The sequence below is a fragment of the Mobula birostris genome, chromosome 18, assembly GCF_030028105.1.
Source record: "Mobula birostris isolate sMobBir1 chromosome 18, sMobBir1.hap1, whole genome shotgun sequence".
In the NCBI taxonomy this organism is placed as follows: domain Eukaryota; kingdom Metazoa; phylum Chordata; class Chondrichthyes; order Myliobatiformes; family Myliobatidae; genus Mobula; species Mobula birostris.
Window position 1 is genome coordinate 28,564,698 of NC_092387.1, and position 25,632 is coordinate 28,590,329.

Sequence of the window (25,632 nt, forward strand, 5' to 3'; positions counted from 1 at the left end):
TCTAGTATCAATTGTTTGGCGACCATAAAGTATAAAGTATTAGCCATGGGATTAAACCTCAAAGTCAGAATATTACAGCACAGAAACAGGTCCTTTGGCCCATTAAGCTCCATGCTGACCATAATAATACCCATTCTTTTACTCCTATCCTAACCATTTCTTTCCCTCAAATTTCCAATAGCTTCCTCCTAGATCTTACACCCTTGTGCCTCCTAACCTGGGGTCCATAAACTCATTGCTTAATGGTATTGGTCCATGACATAAAATAGGTTGGGAACCCCTGCCCTATGGACAAGTTTACAAAAGAGTCGTTGACCTACCAACTAATGTTTTGGGGACTTGGAAAGAAGTAATCATGTAGAATGTGCTAATCCATGTAAGCAGCACCAGAGGCAGGGATTGTCCCTGCATCATTCCAGTTGTGAGGCAGTGATTCTAACAGCTGCGCTGGTGTCATCCACAGAATCCTGGATCTTCCTTTAACATTTTCTTACTGATACAATGCCCAGATATTAGATCATACAATCACACCCCAAACTCTCCCACCAGACAAGCAATAAGTACAGGCAAAGGAGTTCCAAAGTAGTTGAAGATACAGCAACCAAAATGTAGATGAAGGAAGAGATGGAAAGGGGAGAAATATCGATATGGTACATCAGGTTTCACTTAGAGAATTTTGTATTCAATTGACAAATTGATTTTGAGAAACGTTTCCCCATTGCAGAAATGTACAATTATGAACTATTAAAGTGTTGATCATGGTTTAAAACAAAAACACTTGCAGCAATCACCCTCAAGGATGGAGTACAGAACTAAAAGAAAATTTCTCAGTTCAAAAGGCAAAGAACAGCCTTATGGAATCAGTCTAACTCTCAATGAATCAATTTGGGTTTCAGTCTGATAGAAAGCACCAAAGGACCTTTACACCCTGCATCAGGAACTAAGCCTACACTACAGCAATTTACTAACTTTTGCTTGAACACTTGACTCCAAGCTATGTACTTGATTTGCAAATTTATTTTTCAATGCCAGAAATAGCTTGCCACCTAACACCATACTGAAGTGTGTACAATTCATTGCACTGAAACTTCCCATTGACAAAATTTATCCTGATATATTTTCCCAGAATAAATCCCCTTCATAAATTGAGGAATCCTTCCATTTTAATTTCTGGAACTGAGTGAAATCCTGTTGCACGTGCAAGGACAGACCAAGCCAACATTTGAGTGAACGTTATGGATCAAACTACAGGCAGACTTTAGTGGCGTACATGATGATGGGATTAGAAGGAAGAAATAAAGGTGACATTGTAAAAGATGAAGATTACATCAAGGAGGAAAAGGGTAAACCTGGGGATTGATGTAGAAGAGATTGTGTAACAACAGAATATAAGTGAATGAGTGGCAGTGATCTTGTAGCAAGATGTTGCTGTAAATGTGCTATCATGGAATTAAACTATACAGAGGAGAGGGATAATGCATAGCTGCATCTTCGGTCTATAGCTGCCTTTCCACTACACAAGAACAAGCAATTCGAGACACGAGGCTTTTAGAGCTACACTTGCAAGTTCATGTTCATGCTCACTGGCACACCTACCCAGGGTATAAATGCCATGAGAATTAGCTTTTTAAAGCAGCAGCATAGTATATTACTAACATGACAAACACAAGTTAACATACTTCTGGTCCTGTGCCTTATGGTCTAATTATGTATAACTTGCAAGACGAAATGAACAAAAGTAGACAACATCAGAGCAAGGTAAGGGAAGTATAGTTTGAGGTAGAACAAAGTTTTTTTTCCCACTAGTCAGTTCAATAACAATGGCAGTGGAGACAATGCTGCTTGTGAACCTTCAGGTGTGGGTCTTCATGTTTCTATATCTCCTACTTAATGGCAATATCAATTAGAGGGCATGGCCCAGGTGGTGCATTACAATAAAGCAATAACTAATTCCATTTGTGGGTTTGCTAAGTCTTCACATATTGTAGAACACATCTGAACTCACATCTGCTATGATGAAGTGCTTTAAGAGTTTGGTCATGGCCAGAATCAACTCATGCCAAAGGAAGGATCTCGATGTGCAGCAATTTGCCTATCACCACAATAGGCCTACAATGGATGCAATCTCACTGACTCTCAGCTCAGCCTTGAATCACCTGAACAATAGCAATATCTACATCAGGCTGCTGTTTATTGGTTACAGCTCAGCGTTCAACATCACCATGCCCTCAGTATTAATCAACAAGCTCCAAAATCAGGGCCTCTGTACCTCCCTCTGCAACTGAATCCTCAACTTCCTCACCAGGAGATCACAGTCAGTGCTGATCAAAATAACATGACAATCAACACCACCAGCGCACCTCAAGGATGTGTGCTTAACCCACTGCTCTACACCCACAACTGTGTGACTAGGCACGGCTCAAGCACCACCTACAATTTTGTTGGTAACAGCTATTGTTGGCAGTATTTCAGATGGTGATATTGTTCGGCACAGCTTCGTGGGCCGAGGGCCTGTATTGTGCTGTAGGTTTTCTATGTTTCTATGACGAGGAGATGAACAGGAATGATGGGAACTACTGGCAACAACCTTGCACTCAAGATCAGTAAGACCGAGGAATTGAATGTGGACTTCTGGAAGGGAAAGTCAAAGGAACACACACCAGTCCTCATATAGGGATCAGCAGTGGAAAGGGTGAACAGTTTCAAGTTTCTGGGTATCAACATCTCTGAAGATCTATCCTGGGTCCAACATACTGATGCAATATCAAAAGCATAACAGTTGCATTGGGAGTTTGAGAAAACTTGATGTGTCACTAAGGACTTGAGCAGATTTCTACTTTCTAACTGGTTGCATCACCATCTGGTCATCTTCAAGGAACAGTGTCTTACGAAGATGGCTTCCATGATTAAAGATCCCCACCACCCTGGGCATGCCCTCTTCTCATTGTTACCTTCAGGAAGGAGGTACAGAAGCTTGAAGGGACATACTCTGAAATTCAGTAACAGCTTCTTTCCCTCTTCTATCTGATTTCTAAATGGACATTAAATCCATGAATACTACCTCACTACTTTTTTATTTCTCTTTGCACTACCCATTTTAATTCAACTATATAATATAAATATGATGCCTAAAAATGGCTGCACCCGTCATTGAGGACCTCAACACCCAGGACACTCCCTCCTCTCATTGCTACCATAAAGGACTCTGTACGGGAGCCTGAAGACATACACTCAATGTTTTAGGAATAGTTTCTCCACCAACATCAGATTTCTGAATGGACAATGAATACATGTACATGACCTCTCTTTTCACACTACTTAAATTATCAGGAGCAGTATATTTTGGCCCAATTAAATGGTTGTCTAAATTAGCTGAAATTTCATGGAAAAGTTAAAAAAGCTATCAAAAAGACAAACTATGATTTAACTGAGTAACAACTTATGTACTTAAATAAAATACAGAACAAATTAGAACACTACAAATACTATTACAGTACTACAAAACTATCTTCCTAATTTTGATGGAGCAATTCATCCAGTGTATGCTGCTGTATTCTTTTGATTGACTGTAAATGAACAAAATTAGTGCAGACACCTAGTTCAGATAATGGACTGCCTTTATGCAATGCTTTCAATAATTGCATCCTCCAAATCTTCACTTTTATTGTAACATTCAAGATGATTGTCTGTATTTTTAATTTCTCCATAACTTGCTGAAATAGTGAAATTGATTCATTTTCACTCCCAGCTATTTATGGCATCTCCAAGTCTGTATGCTTGAAACTGCAGTGAGGAGAACCATTCGCAATTATCACTGCTTATTTCTCACCAATTATTAGTGACAAGAATCACCGCTTTCTGAAGACAAACACACACAACTGACACAATTTAAAAACTGTTCACTCTAAGCACTGTGTAATGTCTAACAGCCACCGAGGTACACACGACTGACCCCAGTTAGAAATTGTTCAGTAACAATCTCCTGTCCTAATTAAGCAGCAATAGTTTTACAAATAAATGAACAGACCCAGGGCTATTTTCATTTAGTTTTTGTTCTTTAAGAGTTGTCCCAAATAAGCAGCTGCCCCAATTAACCAATGGCCCAATTAACTGGAATCCACTGCATATATACTGTATATAATTTGTGTAATTTTATTTTTATTACATATTGCACTGTACAGCTGCAGCAAAACAAATTCCAATATATATGCCAATGGTATTACACCCAACTCTGAAATATAATGTTCAAAATGGTTGAAAATCATCATTACATTTCATTGTCAAAGCTACATAGCCCGGTTCTCAATGGAATAGTCCCACTGGTTAGGGAGCAACACATATAGAAAGATTCTACAGATGCTTCAAAGCCAGAGTGACACATGTAAAATGCAGAAGGAATGCAGCAGGTCAGGCAATATCTATGGAGGGGAATAAATAGTCGATATTTCAAACCAAGACCCCTTCATCAGAACTGGAAATGCAGGGGGAAGAAGGCAGAATTAGGTGGGGAGAGGGTGGGGAAGGATTATAATCTGGAAGATGATAGGTGAAACCAGGTGAGGGGGAAGGGTGAACGAAGAGAAGCTGGAAGGTGATAGGTGTAAAAGGTTTAAGGCTAAAGACAAAGGAATCTGATAGAAGACAGTAGACTCAGAGAAAGGGAAGGAGGAAAGCCAGGGTGAGGGGGGTGTGGTTGATAGGCAGGTGACAAAAAGGGGAGAATGGGGAGGGAGAGAAATTATCCAAAGTTTAGAGAAATCTATTTTCCAGCTGTCAGGTTGGAGGTTACCCAGATGGAATACAAGGTGTTGCGCCTCCAACCTGAGAGACAGTAGAGGAGTCCATGAACCAAACTTGTCACAATAGGGATGGGGGTGGGGATTTAAAATGGTTGGCCACTGGGATATCCTGCCTGTTGTGAGCAGAGAAAAGGTGCTTAGATACCAGTATAAATCAAAACAGGATAGATGCATGCACACCATGCACTGATCCACACTTTTTTGAACAACAGGCTTTTACTAACAATAACATTTAGCTTCAGAAAAAATAGCTAATTTCCAAAATGTAAAGCATGAAATTTAAAAAAATGTTTAGAGTCACTGCACGGTTATAGGCCCTTCTAGTCCAGCGAACCCACATCACCCACTCTTGACCAATTAACCTAACAACCCATGTCTTTAAAATGTTATAGAAATTGGAAGAGCCGGATAAAATCCATGTGTTCACAGGGAGAATATACAAACTCCTTACAGGCTGCAGTGAGAATTGAACCCAGGTCTGCTGGCACTATAAAGTATTATCCTAACCACTACACTACTGTGCTCCCCCAGGAGGAAATGTCAGGGAAATGGAGAATTAAGATAATTGATGAGGAAAAGGCTAAGTGCAGCACTAATACCAATTCTAAAGGTTCTAAAAACATAGACATGGCTTTGATTGGGTTAAAATATACAGAAAGGAGGAAGAAAGAAAACCAGGAATGCATTAAGGGAGGGGGTGGGTGGAAATATTACACAGTAGACACATTTATTGGAGGCATTGAAGAACAAGTTATTATTTGGCACAAAGTAGGAAGGCAAGGTTGCTGAAGGCACTTTTGGCCACAGACATCAACTCAGGATGAGAGGGGAAAGAAAATGAGGGCAACGATTTCAATAATAGAAGCCTTGTTCGTGGTGACATTACTGTGAGGGTTTAATAAATGCATTCTGCCTGAGAGAAAACCCAAAAGTCAATATTGCAGATCAAGGCAGGCCAAATCCAAATGTTTCCCTGTACATGGCTGATCATCCCAGTCACTTCCTGCTGTTAAGTCTCCTCCAGTGACTTTATTGGTTGGGTGACAGATTGAACACTTACATATTTCTAGTACAGCTTACTCAATAATTTTTATTTGGTGAGGTAAGATAAGTAATATTTCTAGAATGCATTAATATTCACTTAGCCATTGTACTACAACCAACATGGCTCAGAGCCACACAGACAGGAGGGGCTCAGGTAGATTGACTAAACTACTGAGCTAACAGAGCTCAACCTGAAGTGGAAAAGAGAAAGCTATAATTGGCCTCAATGTCATGGGATACAGATAGAGTTACCAATCCTGAAGGACTGCACTGGACTCTCTTGGAATAAAACATTAATTACCAGCTGTGAAACCCAGGAGATGAGAAAAGTATTCAGTGAAAACCACATCATTTAAGAACATTGGAGGTGGGGGGAACAGATTGGCTGATTTGACAACACGTTATCTTTTTGGTAACCAGCTGGATAGTCTGCATGGATCAGACATGTGGCCAATAGGAGGGCTGGAGACAGAGGGATACCTGAAGTGATTTGTCAGTGTGTGCGTGCTCCAATTTCCTCTTTTCTAATGGTCAGGTGGACACTCCCAGCAAAAGGCAAGTAGGAAATCCAAGTGACAATGGTATCCCAGCAAGTGCAACAGTTCCCCAGTAAACGCATTCAAAAGATCTGTTACACTTCATGGCCACCCCATTTCATGCAAGTCAATGATAAACAGATTTGGAAACTGTTATAATGGATACCAAGCTCACTATCAGCACTTTGGTCATGATCAGATGATCTGTAATTATGATAGAGCATAGAGCAGTACAGTACGGGAACAGAGTCCTTTCAGCCCGAACGTCTATGCCAAATACGATGCAGAACTGAACCAGATCTCTTCTACTTGTATATCCCTCCATATTGATGTGACTAAAGGCCTCCTAAATGGCACTACAGTATATCTGCTTCTACCGCTACCCCAGGCAGTATGTTCCAGGTATGCACCACTCTGTAAAAACAAATTTGCTCCATACAACTCCTTTAAACTTCCTTAGTTAAAGTAATTGACATTTCTATCCTGGCAAAATAAAGATTCTATCTGTCTATAACTCTCATTTTATAAACTTCTTTCAAGTCCACCTCCCTAACCACCAAAGCTACAGGAAAAGAAAACACCCAAGTTTGTTCAATTTCTCTTTATAGTTCATACCCTCTATCCTAGGCAACACAGTTCATACCCTCTAACCTAAGCTTCTCCACCTATTCAAAAGCCTCCACATCCTTCCTGTTATCAGATGACCATTTGACATTGTCTGAGGAATGTTCATTATCCAGTGGTGCAAGCAAAAGTCCTGCACATTTTTAAAAGTCCTGCTTACTTTGATAAGTAAAACCAGGGCAGGACTCGCATAGTAAATAGTAGGCCCTGGAAAGTATTGTGGAACAAGAGTAACTAGGGCCACAAGTGTATAGTTCCCTGAAAAGTGGAGCCAAGAGACAAATTGTTGAAGGCGATATTTGCCGTCAGTCATGGCATTGAGTACAGGGGTGAAGGCATTGGCAAAGTTGCACTTGGAATGCTGTGCACTGTTCTGGTCAAATGGCAAACAGGAAAGATGTCCTTAAGAGAGTAGAATAGATTCACAGGGATGTTACTGGGATTGTAGGGCTTGAGTTACAAGGAAAGACTAGGACTTTTCTCCCCTGGAGTGAAGGAGGCTAAGAGTGTCCTCATGGGAGAGATAGAAAATCATAAGACCAATAGTCAACTGTTGCAGTCCATTTCCCAACACAGGGAAGTGTAAAACAAGAGTTTATGGGTTTTATGCAAGCAGATGAAGTTTTAAAAGTGATCCAAGGGGCAATATTTTCCACACAGACAGTATGGTTGTTTGGAACAAATTGCCATAGGAAGTGGTGAAGATGGGTACAAATACAAATGTTTACAAATGTTTAAAAGACATGGTCCTAGAACATCATGGAGTGCAAATAGGCTCATGTCAGACTATCAAGCCTGCACCTGTCATTGCATTCATCTATTTTAATCGCACTTATCAGCATTAGGTCCATATCTTTCTTTGCCTTGGCAATTCACAGAAGTATTCAGATTAACATGATGGGGAAGACCCAAGCCTCAGCCAAAGGAGAGGGCAGTACAGTCTCACTGGGAACATCAGTCTGGAGTGTGTGCCTGGTTTCCAAATGTGCAGTCTTTAGATTCTAAAAGGTGAGAGTGACAATTATCAAAACCCAAGGGGTGAGAAGACTGCACTGAATCAGTTACCTTTGTTTTTCCATTCTGAAATCTGCTGCTCACAATCCAGTGGAACAATTATAACAGGCAGCTTGCGAGTTTTATTTTTAAACTTGTGACCGCCCCTCACTTGTGCCGAAGATGACGTGTTCGCAGATGAATCCACGGCCTCAGAGAAACCCAAACTGCTCTAAAAAGGAACCCTCACATGCTTGTCTCCATGGTAAAAATAGTCACGGAAACACCCTAAAGCTATTTGTTGATAAGGCAGGCTGATATCATCGTCAATTCATGTCCCTGGTGGATGATAGAAAAGAACATGTAAAGCAAATGTCTCAAGACAGGTACCAGAAAATATTCACAAAATGAGAAGTGAGAAGGAAAAAGGGATAAAATTGGATAAAAATATCATGTGACAGGAATCCTGAGGAGATAACATTTCTTTCACTAATGCATCTGACCAACTTCTCTGGTTGGGCATTTAACATGTCATTTATCCTTCCTCAATGTTAAGACTTGCTGCAATTTAACATCCAAGAACTGGTCAAATATTTATCAAAGCAAAATTAAATATTATGGCCCACAAACTAATCTATTGATTTCTTGTTCGGTTTTATGTGGATGTTGACCTCCAGAGCTTAACAAAGTGAAAATAAATATTTAATTATTCCCCTAAATAAAAATCAATATTTCGCAGAGTTAGCTAAATAAATTGGTCCCATAAATTCTCAAACTGCGACTGCAACAATTGAATTCTCCAAAGACAGGTAACTCACCCTCACTGTGGTTTGGAAAGGAAATTATAGTATAACAAAAAAATGTGGCATTTATTGTTTGTTCCTTGAGTTAATAGCTTCTAATCATTTATGCCAGCTTACTGTCTTTAGCTTCTGACTTCTCTAAGGCAGTCCCTTGGGACAGAGGACAATTTATTTTGATTGCAATTCTATATTGGCTCTGAGGCTGCCAGAGAGACCAATGCTAGAACCCCTACTACCTCAGGTGGGGCAAGTTGTATTTGTTGGAGGAGATATGGGGATGGGGTTAAGAAAGACTATTTCAGGCACTGTATCAATGATTTGCACATGCTCCCTCAGAATAAATGGCATTGTTACCTTCCTAGATGTTCTTCTTCCATTTTGGTCAAGTTGCTGAGGATGTTACATTTCTTCAAAGAATTCATGTGTATCCTTGGAGCATTTTCTGTGCCCATAATGTATAGGAGCAGAATTAGAGCATGTAGCCCAGAGTCTGGTCTGGTACTCAATCATGGCCTATTTTCTTTTCTTGATCCCATTTCCCCCACTTCCTCCCTGTAACACTTAACCTTCTTACCAATAAAGAACCTATAAATCTAGGTGTTAAATACACCCAATGAACTCTGCACCTAATGAAAATTTGCTCCATGTCCACTTTAGCCAGGCCTTAAAGGATTCAATAGGTTTCAATTAGATTCACCATCCTTCCTAGATTTATTTTACCGCTGCAGACTGGTATCAAAGCCTGGTTGGTGATCACTAGCACTGTAATAGTAGCAATGCAATCTCTTGAATCTAGTATGATGTTCTCTAAAGGGGCTTCTGGGATATTAGGGTGGATTTCCTTAAGGAGAAATCTCGTGGGGAACCTTGTTTAAAAGTGGGAAGGCTGATGCATGGGAAGCCACCACACAGTCCTAAACAGGCCGGGGTCAGGATCCAGTGACAAGATGACTGGGGACCCTGCACTGCCATTGTGATGTGTCATCTTCCGCCAGCTCTACCATTGCGGTCTTGGTTGGATCGCTGTTTGCCTGGAGCCTGCCCTTGACTTTACTACCATGGATGACCCTAGCAGGACCTAAGCACCAAACAGCTATACTCCAGACAGCACCACTCTCGGGATCTCAAGAATTCACAAGGCTCTCCACAACAAGGTGGAGATCCTCAGAGAAGGCTAGCACTGAGAAGCATTATACTAGTCACTACTTTACCGTGCCATCCAATTCATTGTACCTATGCATATGACAAACTCGACTTTGACTCAATTACATCTCCATCACTAAAGACATCTAATGAAATTATTTTGAGGTTACAGCTACGAGGAACCAGAATGGATTTGATGGGGCAAATATCCTTCATAACAAGTAATAGTCGTCACAGATCAAGATGAGATGTTCCTAACAGGGCTTATATTTTTTTCTTTTTAAAAAGAAGTGCCTGTGATAGAATTGGACTTGTCACTAAAATGAAAAAGCAATAAAGTTTTATTAAACTCCCTTTTGCTCTTTAATTCTCATGTCTATCAAATCATTTGTCAGTTATCGATTCATGTTTTTTTTTCAAATCAACAGCAGTACTAACCATTTCCAGGCTGAATGCATAATGACTAGGTAAGAATATTAAAAGTCTGAAAAAGTACAACACACAAATAGCATGCATAAGGGCAGATGGCATGAACAAGTATAGTGTCTTCATCACTAGGCATGTCAGACAACTTACTAAAGGCACAGACCCTGTTACTGATCCTCACAACAGTTAGCATTGGAAGATTGTCAAGAATTCGACAAGCCTAATGGTTAGATTTTCAGGAAGCATCAGTCCCCAGTGATGGAGACATTTATTAGCAGTACCTCATATCTCACCATCTCTGTGATCGCTACCTATTAGCAGCATAAGCTAGTCTATAAATCACTTCTACTTATTTATGCTAAAGTCATTATGATTTTGCTTCTACCATTATTGAATTTTATACACAGTTACAGCCATTTAGTGCCAGTCCCAGGATCAGTCCTTGGCATAAAACATTGTATTACAGTGGTCACCGATCAGTGCAAATCATTCTATTAGTGTAAGCTGCAGTGTAACATTGGTATTATGTAAAAGGAATGCCACTAGCAATTTCTTCCTGTGTTACTCTTTACAACTGAAAATATACTTTTAACATAACACTAATGATCACAGAGCAGAGGCAGAAGACTTTAATCTCCATCTTGTTTTTCAAGTAGTAACACCAAAGATTTTCCTTGGATTCTCCAGGAATTGAAGTTTCATTAATTGTATTACAGTCCTTGAAAATCCAATGTTTTGAGTGACTGAATACTGTAGACATAGAACTTTACAGCACAGTTCAGTCCTATTAACTCACGATGTTGTGCAGATCTTTTGATCTATTCCAAGATCAATCGAATTCTTTCCTCTTATACATCCCTCCATTTTTCAATCATCCATGAGTCCATCTAAGAGTTTCTTAAGTGTCTGCTACAGCCTACAATAGCTTTAAGTAATGACATCCCAGTGCAAAAATAATTCATAAGCAGTTCTTTGCTAATCTGAGTGCAGGCATAATTTTAAGAAAGCAAAATTTATGATTAAAATGCAAGACAGTCCTACAGCGGTTTTCTGACTTCTGCTTTGACTTTTAACTAACATTTAACTAACAGCCCTGTTAACAGTGGTCAAGTAATCCTTCCTCCTTAGGCACCTCCTTCAAGGTCAAATGTAACCTATTCTTACTCATCATCAGACTAACACTTGGCGATCTGGACCACCAGTCCAAAAGGTACAAATTCCATTCTTCCACGACACATGAAGAATGTAATGTCAAATAATTAAATTAATCTGGGATACAAATATAGTCTCAATAATAATGACTACATATGGAACATCAAGTAATACATTACAAGAATAGGCCCTTCATATCTGTGCCAACCATGATACCAATTTAAAACTAATACCACTTATTTAGGCATTTTATCTTTCCATTCCACGTGCCTATCAAATACTTCTTAAATGTTGCTATTGTAGCTGCTTTCACTATCCCAATATATATGCTCCAGGCACCTAACACTTGGTACAAGAACAAACTTGCCTCAAATCTACTTAAAGCTTTCTCCCTCTGCTCTAAACTCTATGCCCTCCAGCATTTGGCATTTTCACCCGGGGAAAAAGACACCCTATCTATGCTCCTCATAATTTAATATACCTCTGTCAGGTTACATTTCAGCCTTTGACACTCCAAAGAAAATAATCTTTCCACATAGCTAATACTCTCTAATGTTGAACTCCATTTGCACCCCCTGCAAATTCTTTGAACAACAGAACTACACAGAATATGCAAATGTAGCCAAACTAAAGCTCTATGGAGCTTTAGTGTGACTTGTCAACTTTTATATGCAATGCGCCAAATGATGAAGGCAAATATCCCACACATTCTCTTTACCACTTTTTATTTGTGATACCACCTTCTAGGAGCCATGAACTTGCACCCCAAGATCTCTCTGTACATCAGTCTCCCCAAGGGCACCTGCTATTTTCTGTATGCTGTCTACCTATAGTTGACTTCAAGTACACCATCTCTCACTTGTCAGCATTGAACTGTCTGCCATTTCTCAGCCCACGTTTCAACTGAGCTACATCATGGTATGTTATTTGACAACCTTCCTCATTATCCACAGCACCATGAAGATCGGTCATCTGCATACTTACCAATGATCCCACCAACATTTTCATCCAAATCTCTGTAGAACACCACAGGTCACAAACAACACCCCTCCATTACTATGCAAACAACAGGAATTCTGCAGATGCGGGAAATTCAAGCAACACACATCAAAGTTGCTGGTGAACACAGCAGGCCAGGCAGCATCTCTAGGAAGAGGTACAGTCGATGTTTCAGGCAGAGACCCTTCGTCAGGACTAACTGAAGGAAGGGTCCTGACGTCAGTTAGTCCTGACGAAGGGTCTCGGCCTGAAATGTCAACTGTACCTCTTCCTAGAGATGCTGCCTGGCCTGCTGTGTTCACCAGCAACTTTGATGTGTGTTCCCTCCATTACTACATTCTGTTTTATATGACCAAGCCAATCTTGAATCCAAATCTCCACAAATCCTTGTGCCTTAATCTTCTGGATCAGCATACCATGAGAGACTTTTCAAAAGCATTACTAAAGACCATGTATGCAGCACTGACTGCCAATCATCTTTGCAAACTCAAAAAAAAATCTTAAGACATGACTTCCCTAGCACAAAGCTGTGCCAACTATGCTTAAAAAGTCAGCTTCTTTCTCCCCCATATGGAAGTAAATCCTATCCACAAAATTATCTCCAATAATTTTCCTACTACTGCTGCAAGGCTCACATGTCCACAATTTCCTACTTTGCCCCTATTGCCTTTCTTAAAAAGAGCAACAGCCCTGACTGCTTTCCAGTCCTCTAGAACTTCACCTGTAACTCTAAAAATCTCTCAAGGACTCAGCAATCTCCACTCCTGTTTCTCTCAGTGATGGCTCTCTCATAATATCAAAACAAGAACATCATGATCACAATGATCCTTAAAGGAAGCATGGCAGAGATAAAGAACTTGGAGTTATAGCTCCAAGAAACTGCATCCGCTCTACCTTAAATGTGATTCCACACCCAACAATGTAATTAACTGTGAACTGGCCCAGCAAACTATGCAGTCAAGGTTCTATAGAAAGCACCTGCCTAGCAAAATCCAAGTTTAAAATAAAAGTCTATTTGATCTGTTGTTCTTAATTCTGCAACACAATTGGAAGTTTGAAACATTTACAACAAAGAAGATTGCAAGCAGCAGAGAGATAAAGTAAGTTCACATGAGCAGAAAATAGGGCAAAAAGTATGGTAAATTGGGTGAAGGAATAACTGCAAACAAATGGGAGAGAAGGACAACATGAATACAATAAGAATTGCACTTACTGCAAGACTTAACAACATAGATGCACAAAATGTGGGAGGAACTCAGCAGTTCAGGCAGCTTGTAGAAAAACACAGACCTAACAGCGTTGATGCACAGAGGTACAGGGTGTACAGGTCCATAGATCCATTGATAGGGTGGCAAAGGCGGCATATGGATGCCTTCCTTTATTATTCAAGACAGTGAGTACACGAGCTGGGAAATTATGCTGCAGCTTTATTAAACTCTAGTTAAACTGCACCTGGAGAATCACATTAATTTGTGGGCCAGATCAAGAAAGATGTGGAAGCTTTGCCGAGTGCTAAAAGGAGAGGCTGGACAAATTTAGGTTGTTTACTCTGGAGAGTGAGGGGAGATTTGATGGAAATTTATAGCATTATGACCGACATATTGGCTGTCCAGTCTGTCTATCACTTCTTCAGGATTGAACTAGTGGGCATGCATTTAAGATCTGGGGGGAGGGGGGTGGAGTTCAAAAGTAAATGTGCAGGGTAAGTTTTGTTTTTAAAGAGCAGAGTGGTAGGTCCTAGAATACACTGCCAATGGTGATGGTGGAGACAAATACAATAGAGACATTTAAAAATCTTAGATAACCAAATGAATATGCAGGGAATGGAAGGATATGGATGTTGTGTAGGCAGAGGAATTAGCTTAGTTAGGTATTAGTTACTAGTTTAATAAGTTCAGCACAACATCATGCACAGAAGGGCCTGTCCCTGTGTTATACTGTTCTATATTTGAGAAAAGGTCTTTCTTTCATATCTATAATGAGCAACACTACATTAAATGCCTTACGCCTAGCCTCTCATGCAGCTATAAACTCTGAGCTTTCCTTGTACTGAGGTTATTAGTTGAGTTTGTCATAGGTTACAGGATAGGGCACTACATGTTCTCAATAGAGATTAAATGCACAGTAACCAGCCAATCAAACCACTGGATTTGCAAGAACTATGATGCAATTAATAATACTTACACATGTCATATACTGCAAAGGTCATACCAGTAGACATCGTATAAAAGTATGAGCTAGGCAGCATGAATACTGATTGGACGAAAGTGAAACTTCAGAATGTGCAGTTATGCAAAGGGCATAAACTAAGACAAATCTGCTAACTGGATCATTTCACGAGCGCTGAGAGGGTCTTCATCCTTAGATTAAAAGAGACACTTGTGTTGCATGTGAATTTGGTCTAAAGAGTATGAAGGAAAGAGGGAGACAGAAAATGAAAATAGCAAATAAAAACAACAGAAGTCAAAAAGAAAATAAAAGAAAGAAATCTGCCAGAATTACTCTTTGCTAATTTGTTTCTAGCTACCAACGATGCTGAGAATTACTAAGAGGATTAGATTGGATGCACTAATTAGACTGGATATCCAGTTGATCCTACACGCCCCCCAAACTCTCACAACAGTTATCAAGAATACAGTGGTGGTGGCTAACAAGAATGGCAAGGTGGGGACGGGAGCAAGGGCCTTGGTTCACATGGTACAGATTTTAATCATTGTTAAAGAATGAGTCAATGTCTGGAAGTGGCAGAGGAAAATAGGGATGTAATCATTTCACTGTAAAAAAAAATGCTTTTAAAAACAAACAAATCCACAAGTTGCTGAACCAGTAGGCAGGTCTTAGATCAGAGGATATCACAACTAAATGTTATGTTTTCCCTTTGGAGCATGGCAGAGATGAATTTCCTCGATAATATAAATAAAATCACAGGAGCAAGATAACAACAGTAAGTTTTGATCAAATTAAACAACTAGTTAAAGAGCAAGTTTTACTAATGGGAAGCTTGAATGAAAATTACCTGATGACCTCTCACATGTATATGACAGTAAGATATTCAGGCCACAATAAGGTGCCTCCTACTGCATGCAATGTTAGCACTGTCCAACAGTTGTCTCACTCAACTCTAAAAACACACAAGTGGTGGTCAAACGCTCCAATATACAGTATCATTTCCAGCGTCACTGTGAAATACTTTATACTTAAGAGACAATGAAAAACAACATATGCTGCATTTTCTGGTACAGAAACTATACAGACAGGTCCACTGTGACTAACACATTTCATGCTAAGTACATTCATTACTAATTCTAATTCAGACAAAGGAAAACATTAAAAAAAATAGGAATTAAGTGAAGTATATATGGAAACGTTGCTCAAAACAAATCAGGTGTTGGAACATTATTTTTTTTATTGTTAATAAACTGTGTTTCCAGAAACAGAGGTCAAAAAACATTATATTAATTTAAGCAATATGTTTCAATGGAATTGAAAATCCTTGCATCCTTCCTTTCTAATTACATATAAAATATTGGAAATAGTTTTTCTTTCCAGTTAGTGGTTTCTGCTGCATTATTTTATACTGTTCTGAATTTGATTTGTGTTTGCAATTTAGAGGAAAATGATCACATGCATTGTTTAATTCACAAAAGACAAATGCTATTATTGCAAATGAGACATTTTTTCATACTTATTGTTCTCAGGTCAGGCATTATATTCATCACAGTTCTCCTCCAAATATTTTAACTGGTACGGAGGTCAGGGAAAAAGAGATAGCTCTAAGATTAAAAGATAGAATATCTGTATCATAAGGAATTACTGGATGCAATCCCCGCCTCCTCATTAACATTACTCACCCCCAAAATCCCCCCCCAACATTTACACAGCTGCATATTTTCCAACTTCTAGTTTTCAGTGTCAAATTAATTCAGATCTAAAGTCAGCATCAAGTATCCTCAGTATTGATTGTGCAATAACATACTCAACCTTCAGACATTACAATCTATTGAACCCCTTCTTCCTCCCAGATGAAAAAGGCTATTTGTGAAAAGCTAGAGGTCTTCAGGACATCAGTCAAGCATGCGATTTCCACAAGTTGCTAGACATTGACAGATACACCATGCTGTAAATCACTGGTCAGAATCTTCTTCAAATATGGCTAAATATACAAATCAAAATACTAAAATGTAAAAAATTATGATCTTTCTCAGAGGTGAACTGTATGTCAAATGGTAGAAATAGAATAGTGTTAAAATTGGACTTGCATTCCTGAAATCTGTGTTCTTCCACCACATGTTTGAGGATATTTTCTGTTTGTTTGGTTGATGGTGGTCATACCTTCAGCCAGGTTATCCATCAGCACAGGCTTTTCTTCCAGCCCCAGTGTCTGCCTCCCTTGAAACTAAATTTCACCCAAAGCTTTTAGCCATTTCTCCCAATATCTTCTATGGGTACATGCCAATTCCATCCTGTGAACTACCTTGTGTATAATGGTATGAAAGGGAGCCATTACATAAATGGAACTTGTTAAAAAACCTTGCTAGTCAATATCTTATATCATAGGTTGGTCTATCCACTAGAGTTGCAATGACAAGTAGCACTGACAGAATTGTCTCCAACAGCACAATAACTCTTTGATCATGTAAAAATGGAAAACCACAGCAGCCATCGACTTTAAATATTAAATGTATTTCCCTCTCTCAGACATGCTGCCAAACTTGCTGAGTACTCCAAAATAAAGTGTGAACATTTGGGATTTTTGGTGTCGCATTTTGACCCAAGACTCTTTTATGAAGAACTAACTTTTGTTTACTTGTTCATTCACCATAAGTGAATGAACTAGGAAACAAAAAGCCAAACTGAGTCTTCATCAATAAAAATTTCCAGACATGAAGGAGAATCAACACTGTACCAAGTTTTGAGGTTTTATATTTAACCAAGGAACCTTGTTTCAAAATCAGCCCATCTCACTTAAAGGAATCCCTGCAGGTCAGAACAATGCAACACTCACACAAAAAGGTGGCTGTAATAACTGAGACCCAAAAGCAATGAGTTAAATTGCTAATTTTAAACTTAGTGTAAAACAAAAAGATTAGTTCCTGAACAATAGAGGCAAAATTAATGTAATCTTAACACTTCCAGGGTAAAGTAACAACCTTTGACAATGCTAACCCCAAACTGGGCAATTTTAAAATGGAAAGATCTTACACCAAAGTACATCTTTGCCCCAATAATAAACCCATGAAGTGCCTCTCTGAGAGGAATTACTTCAGAAAGTTGGTCATTTCCCTTTTTAAGGTGTAACCATTTGACATTTTATTAATTGCTCCTCCAGGTGAAGGATGAAATTTAGCATCCTCAGGGAAAGGAAATCATCAGTATTGGCATTCAATTTTGGCAGGTAAACAAATGAGTGCAATTTTAATGCCCACAATCATTTTTAATGCAGGATTGTAGTTAAAAGGTAGAGCAGTCATGAAAGTGAAATCGCTGTTTGTAGAACATTTAATGCCATCATATAAGAAACCCAAAAAAGCACAGCATCAGTATGGGAATTGTAAGCACTGATATTGTAGAATCACAAAATGTGTCAGAAGGGAGTGAGAACTCCCTTCTTAATACTGGCTATCACACCACTGACTTACAAGCTTTTATGATATTTTTATATAATCAGAACAATAAATATTCATAACTTTTTACAGGAAGTATTAGTATTCACAGTGATAGTCAAAGCCCTGAAGAGCACTCAAACTTATGTAGTGTTTATATAATAAAAATTTCACCAGCTTGGTAGTGCAAGACTAGAGGTTCTTCTGTCAATCCTTGTATCAAGTGCGACTGCTTGCTTGCTGCAGTTTACAACGGACAGCTTATGTAATGAGTAACTGTACCCGGTGGCTTTGGTTGAGAACATTCAAAAATAGATCGTTTAATATGTTGTTAATCCAATGAACCTATAGGCCTGAACTGGGGTGGGCGTGGAAGCTCGTATATTCACACTTGCCTTAAACGCCACTCCTGATGAACCATGTGTTTAATTCTCCAAAACAGGTACCTGGCTGAAATGCTGGACAGCTCCTCTGCTAAAAGGCGCAATACGGAAAAAAAAATCCTAATGATGGACGTGGCACCTAACCAAATAGGAGTTCTGATTGGAATGTCAGGGCTGCAAAAGACACCAATGTCACATGACACAAGTCTCTTCTAACTACGTTGAAATTAAGGAATGTAGATAAATATCAATTTGACTGTCGGTCTAAGCGAGAGAGCAAATTTCACATACAAGAGAAGATGTTCTCTTACATATAAACGTTGCAATCGCTTCACATCTGCCACAACTTTAATAACATCATCTCACAGCAGATTAGGAAGTCCCCATTGTCATTGCTGTCATTAAAAAAGAATACAAATGACATTTATAATTAAGCAGAAAAAAATATTTATGCTTAAAACAGCTGTTATCATCACTCCCCCCGCCCCCCCAACACCTCGAATAGTCAAAAACACAACATGGTTTTCCATACTCCTATAATTCTCCGGACAGGCACGCAGGTATCATCCACATTTATTACTGCTACTGTTTCCCTCGACACTGTCCCTCGGTCAAACAAACGCCTCAAGTAGGGTTTGTAGTGATTTTCAGAGGGAGGCCACTGCTCTCATAGCACAGCCCGTCACATTCACCTTATCAGTTTAATCTTGTGACTAAAACGATGCAAATACTGCAGTATGATGCTTCCAACATTTAACGCAGTCCACTGTCGCTCGGAGAAAAAGAAAATCAAACCGGCTGTGTAAAACTCCAATAAAAACAATCTATGACCGTCCAAATAGTTATCATTGCTTTCAAGATGATAAACACTCATTTAATTTGTTGGCAACGTTTAAATGTAGGGGGTCCAACAAGAAATCAACAGTTACAGCGCTATTCCTTTTCTCTCAATGTTCACGCAAGCTTCCTGTTCTGTACTGTGACATACTCAGGTCGTATACACAGAAGAAAACATGCAGGATTGGAAACTGGCTTATTCTCAAACGAGTAAAGTCTTAAAGTATTTTAAATAAAACTTTATAGATGGGTTAGAAGTTGCTTGTTCCCAGAATTTTTGCGACCCCAGAACATTATTTTGCCGATGTTTAGCTTTGGTACCGTTGGTGGTGTGTGGAATTTATGTCTTGAAACTTGTTTCACAACATGACGTTGTTAAACTGGGATGGTAACTGGGCAACGGTTGGGTAAGTAAGTATTTTCATGCATCTATTATCCAGAAGGAAATACACCTCTTCTAGTTTATTGTTTACCATGATATTTTATACACCTTCATTAATTATTCAGGCATATTTTGTGACAATGAAATACAAATATCTTGAACTTTTCTTAAGTGGTAGAAAGACCGAACATTGGAAAGTACTGTATAAAACTTAAAGCTTCATGCAAGGCAGGACTGGTGGGAGGTATGGTGAATTCCTCTGTCTACTTAAAGATACACATATCTGGCCTTGGTCACATACAAATCAGAAGAAATTGTAAACCATAATTCTGTGTCAAAATTCCAAATGTCTTAGAGTCACAGGCAAAGCCACATTTCAGCAATAGATTCATTTATTTAGCAAGCATCTGTACAACGTGAAATCTTGCAGAGATCTTGTCTGCTGCAATGTCAAATCCAGCAGCTGACAAGACAGATTGACGTGTTACTTTATAGTGAAGGAGAAGAAAAATGAGGAAATAAAGCTCTCCTCCTCCTGTTCCGTTTCTGAAGCAACTGGTACAGCGGCCGATATTAATAGGAGATTTCAGGGGTTCCAACGAGGCAATGCAACTGCCAAAACATAGAAAGGGTTTCGAGGAGAAAAGGGCCAGATCTTCAACTGTCTAAAAACAAATTTGTCTACTTACCCCTGGCAATGTCTTCTGTTCGTGTAATGCACTCTGAGCTTTAAGCGCCGAGTCCCTGGCACAATACGTGAGGAAGGCACAACCTACGTTGGAAAAGGAGCAAGTTATTCTCTACTACAGACGCCAGTGCATTCATTGCGTTAAGAGCCGGAGATAAGGCTGTGAAAATTTGCCTCGCTGTTCGTGTTCATTAAGCGTCTGCTTTACCCGGACAACGAATTTTATCTATCCTCCCCAACAACAATAGCTCGTCCAGTCCAAATTAAATTCAGGCTCAGTCACCAAGGCACTTAAAGCAAAGTGCAGAAATAAATCTGCTCATGAAACAGGTTCAGTTACAGGCAGTTTTCAGTTCTGACCTATTCGACTAACTAGTTAATTGAAACTTTTAAGCCTAAGCAGTCTAGCTGCCTACTGTCAATCTCACAAAAGAACATTTGCCATGACGATGCTTCAAGTTGCAAAGGACGACGTCTTCTTAAATACAGACCTAATTTGTGGTAGGATCTTCCTACTCCCAATACATTAACTTGGCGTGAACTCCTTAATATCATTGCATTACCTACTGCGGAAGCAGCAATCCTAGTCTAAAAACCAGCATATTCGAGCGACAATTAATGCCAACGAGCTTTGAGTGAAAGGTCTCCTGCAAAGACAGATGTAACAAGCTCTCACTTGCTGATAACAGCGCAGAAAATAATATGCAGACACTTCACGCAGTTAATTCATGGAGGACTCACTGAAACTAGAAGTAAAACTATTAGCACAATCATATCTTATTATCATAGTTTTCCAACAGATGTGAATAGGTTGGTTGCTTATTATATGTGTTGAAAATCCAACAACACATCCCCTTCAAGCGCATGCTGATCAACAACAAAGCAATTATTTGTCAGTGAGATTTAACTATAAATATATGCATGTTAATGTCCGTTGCTTACTGTTCAAAATAAAGTTATTGACAGCCACGTTTAGATACACTCTAAAAGCCAGTGTATGAATGGCTTTATCAATGTAATGAGTGAAACATATTTCCCTTAATACTGGCGATATTGTGCGCTAAGGTCAACCAATGCATGTAAATTATTACACTATTTGACCATATTTTGTGGTCAGTAACTATCATGCAGTGCAACCTATCGTCAACTCTGGATAAATAGCTCGTGTTTATGAAGAATCATTAGGAAGAGGAGAAAAAAAGCCAAAATTTCAAAGTTTAAGAAATGTATAAAAGGTTGATGGGGAATGCTATTTACCTGCGGAGAGGGTGCAATCTAATTTACCTCATCAATGCTAAATCGCGATTAATCAGTTCACATCCTTAACAAGCAACACACACGGATCAAATCGGAATGTATTATCTTGCTTCAGCTAGCTTAACAAAATGTAAAGTTTAAAAAAAAATTAAAACTACTTTTGATCGGACATCAAAAGTGCACTCAGACTGACTGGAGCGCAGCGTCAATCCCGGCAGTTAATCAGAAGCATTAGTAGGAATCATTTATTTTGTAGTTGGTAAATTTCAGGAAACTTTATCACGGTTAATGACTGAAATTGACACTAATGTACTTTTAATTCGGGACATTAATGTAACCTGGTGAACTAACCCCATACTTCACTTTTAAATAGAGAATCTGATTTATTTTACTGATTTAGTTTACAGATTTAAATTTATTGCAAAAAATCAGGTGAGAAAAAATAAAGCGCCAAATCCACGTGAAAAAAAAATGATGAACTTTAAATGATTAGGTTGGTCAGTTTCTAAAATTGTGTTTTTGGAGGGACCGTGGTGTCTCAGATAGAAACACAGCAAACCCCTTCCCCATCAGCTGCACAACTGTTTGAGATGGGGAGGGAGTCCGCCGTCGAGCTGCTGGGAGTGAAGACACAACTGGAAATTCAGGAAACTTTAATGACGGGTCGGTGGAAGTAACGGGTCGAGGAGGAAAAGGGGAAGGGGACGTCCAGCAAACAGAAAAACCGACTGGTTGATTTGCCTCAGGGATGGAAAGGATAAGAGGAAATCATAAACATCCACCCTTTGCCTGCAAATATACATACACGCACACACACAATGCTCCGGCTGGTTTGCTATCACCATCCACACTCAAAGGATTAAACCTGAGAGTCACAGACCTTTGTGCATACCAGTGAAACGGTCCTTCAGCACAGTCAGTTCGTAGATCTTGCCAAATTCCTCGAACAACGGTTTTAGGTCCTTCTCTTCCAGGTTACGTGGGATCTGGCCGATGAAGAGTTTGATGGCGTCGTGATCTTTCATTGGGATGGTGTTCTGACTGTGGCTTAAGCCGTTCATTCGCCCGCTGCCGCCACTGTTGTTGGTGTCTAGCTGTACTCCGTTGCTTACAGTGGCCATGTTCAAGCGCTGTCGCTGTCTCTGTCTGTGTGTGTCTATCTCTCTCTCCCTCACTCACTCTCTCTCTCTCTCTCTCTATCGCTCTCTGGTCGCCCACGTCAGCCCTCTTTAACTAGGAGTCTGTAAGTCCTGACGTCAGGGTTGCCTGCTTGGTGCTGAGTAAATGTTGCCGGATCTACACACAGCCTCAACGCCACGTTAACCCTGCCCCGCCACACACACACACACCCCTTCAATTCAATCTGTGGTGGGGGAAAGAGGGAGATTAAACAACACACACACACACACACACACACACACACACACACACACACACACACACACACACACACAGGAGCAAGCCAGCTTTTCCTTAACCCAATATTTGCTGGATCTTTTTGCCACCCTTCAAGTATTGACTGACAAGTTTTCATCTTGTTTGAAATACTCCTATTGCTACTCTCTGCCCAGGCAAACTATCCTCCATTCTTGGCCAGATATAGAGCCTACACTAGACTGTTCAGCAATTGAGGAGGATACCTGTCAGAAGACAGAGACCCGGAAAGAGATAGATGGGGGGGGGGGAGTGTGAGAGTGAGTGAGTGAGTGTGTGTGTGTATGTATGTGTGTGTGTGTGTGTGTGTGTGTGTGTGTGAGAGAGAGAGAGAGAGAGAGAAAGGGAGACAGGAAGTCAGAGACAGAGAGAGAGAGAATAGAATGGGACAGAATTGGAGGGAATAGCTGGGAGAACATGCACAGTAGATCAGAGAGAGTGCAGGACAGACAGATGGAGAGTGATAATGACAGAGAGAAACTGATAGAGACACTGACAGGGAGGAGTGGGGAGTGACACACATTTGGTAATAAAATATAATGAGGCAAGTTATCCATAATCCACAACTGCTGAAGAAGGTTTTATCATTTTTAAATGAGGAGGGGAATGCTTTTGCTTGTTAACAACAAAGGCAGAATGTCTTCTGTCGTTTCTAACATCACAAATCAAGCTTGATGTAATAAGAAAATACAGTGGACTCCTTTTAATGCAAGAAGAGGCTTAATTCGGTTATAAAGCAAACACTGCCGAATAAATGAGTCCTTACTAGGAGTTGAACATCATAACAAGCTCTGTGTAGATGCTTCCAAACAGTGAACGTGGTTAGGGTGAAGTAACTGCATCCAAGGAAAAGTCAATTGGACGATGGGATTGTTCTTAGTTCTGAGACTGACCTTGCAGCAAAGCACATTCCCATCTGGACTCATGAACTTCTCTTTATTAAAGCAGTCAGATAAAGTTCTACCGCATTGTCAACAGAGCAAGGCATGCAGACTTCTTGTTTTAGTTTTAGGTAAAAATGCACCAAAAAGCCTTTTTGTGTAGTATAAGCTTCGATGGCACCCAGATACAGTGCATTCCATCAGTAGTAATTTACAGATTATTTGTACACTGTTCTGATGAACTTGCTTAAAGTGTCAAAGGATGGTGCAAACATTCACATCCATTCCATTGCGATCGTCTACCTAAAGGAACACAACAGTAACTGGGGAAAATAACTACCATCACTAGATTTAATTCAATTTCATTTTTCCTTCTCTATCACTTTCTTATTTCCACCATCAATCTGTCAAGGTATTTTTAAGTTTGTTAAGGCTTTAGGATAAATTAAATGTAGAAGCATAAATGTTGAGATTATACATGTGGATACCAGCAATAACTTTGCTTGTTCTTTTCAAACCTCATTGCAGGATTCTTGAATCTACACAGAGTAACCACCTCATATGGCAGCTAGTACAAATGACTTCATGCCATTTCTGTTGTTTCTCCCTTCCAATACTTCACAAAAAGCACCTATTTTTGACCTTTCCACTCCAGCACCCACTTCACATCTACACATTTTGAAGAAAATCAAAAAAAAAACTGAAATTGCCTAAAAATACTGGGAATACTCAGCAGGTCAAGCAGCACATGCGGAGAGTGAAACAGCTCCATTTCAGATATTTGTTGCCAACTCTTGTTTTTTCTTTCAATGGATAATGCCCAACCTGCTGAGACATCTTCAAAAGACAATGCCTGAAAAAGATGGTATTTCTCATTAAACAATTCCCATCACTAAGGACATGCCCTCTGCTCATTACTGCTATCAGAAAGGATGTATAGGAGCCCAAAGATAATCATTCAATGTTTTAGGAATGGCTTCTTCCCCATGAAGTACCTAATAAAGTCACCACTGAGTGTACGTTCATGGTCTTCTGCTGCTGTAGCCCATCACTTCAAGGCCCGATATGTTGTGTATTCAGGGATGCCCACCTGCATTCCACTGTTGTCACACATAGTTATTTGAGTCACTATCATCTTCATGTCAGCGTGAACCAGTCTAGCCATTTTCCTCTGACCTCTCTCATTAACAGGGTATCTTCACCCACAGAACTGCTGAACACTGTATGTTTTGTTTTGTCTATCACACCATTCTTTGTAAGCTTTAGAGACTGTTGTGTGTGATGATCCCAGCAGATCAGCAGCTTCTCAGATACCCAAACCATCCCACCTGGCACCAACAATCTTTTTGACAGTCAAAGTCACTCAGATCACACTTCTTTCCCGTTCTGATGTTTGGTCTGGTCGACAACCTCTTGACTATATCTGCATGCTTTTATGTACTGACTTACTACACACGACTGGCTGATTAGATATTTGCATCAATGAGCAGGTGTACGGGTGTACCTAAAGGTGATCACTAAGTGTATATTTCATAATGTAATTTACAGTATATTTTATGTAGTTCACTGTCCTGCTGCCACAAAACAACAATTTTTTTGACATATGTTGGTGATAATAAATGTGATTCTGATTCTAATTCTGATCCTG

The 25,632-nt window shown here is 39.6% G+C and overlaps 1 protein-coding gene across 16 annotated transcripts in view; it reads right to left on the minus strand.

Moving 5' to 3' along the window:
- The window catches only part of LOC140211819 (CUGBP Elav-like family member 4), an 860,614-nt gene extending 835,465 nt beyond the window's left edge, over positions 1 to 25,149 (minus strand). For 7 of the 16 annotated variants that reach the window (XM_072281972.1, XM_072281970.1, XM_072281980.1 and 4 more), the window contains exons 1-2: positions 22,550 to 22,790; positions 20,414 to 20,496 (exon numbers count right to left, since the gene is read on the minus strand). In XM_072281972.1, the coding sequence (XP_072138073.1) occupies positions 20,414 to 20,496; positions 22,550 to 22,790 (324 nt within the window). Of the gene's footprint in view, positions 1 to 20,413; positions 20,497 to 22,549; positions 22,836 to 25,137 lie in introns of those variants that run through there. The other 9 variants (XM_072281977.1, XM_072281983.1, XM_072281976.1 and 6 more) reach the window with 3 other exon arrangements.
- Positions 25,150 to 25,632: the final 483 nt, after the last annotated feature.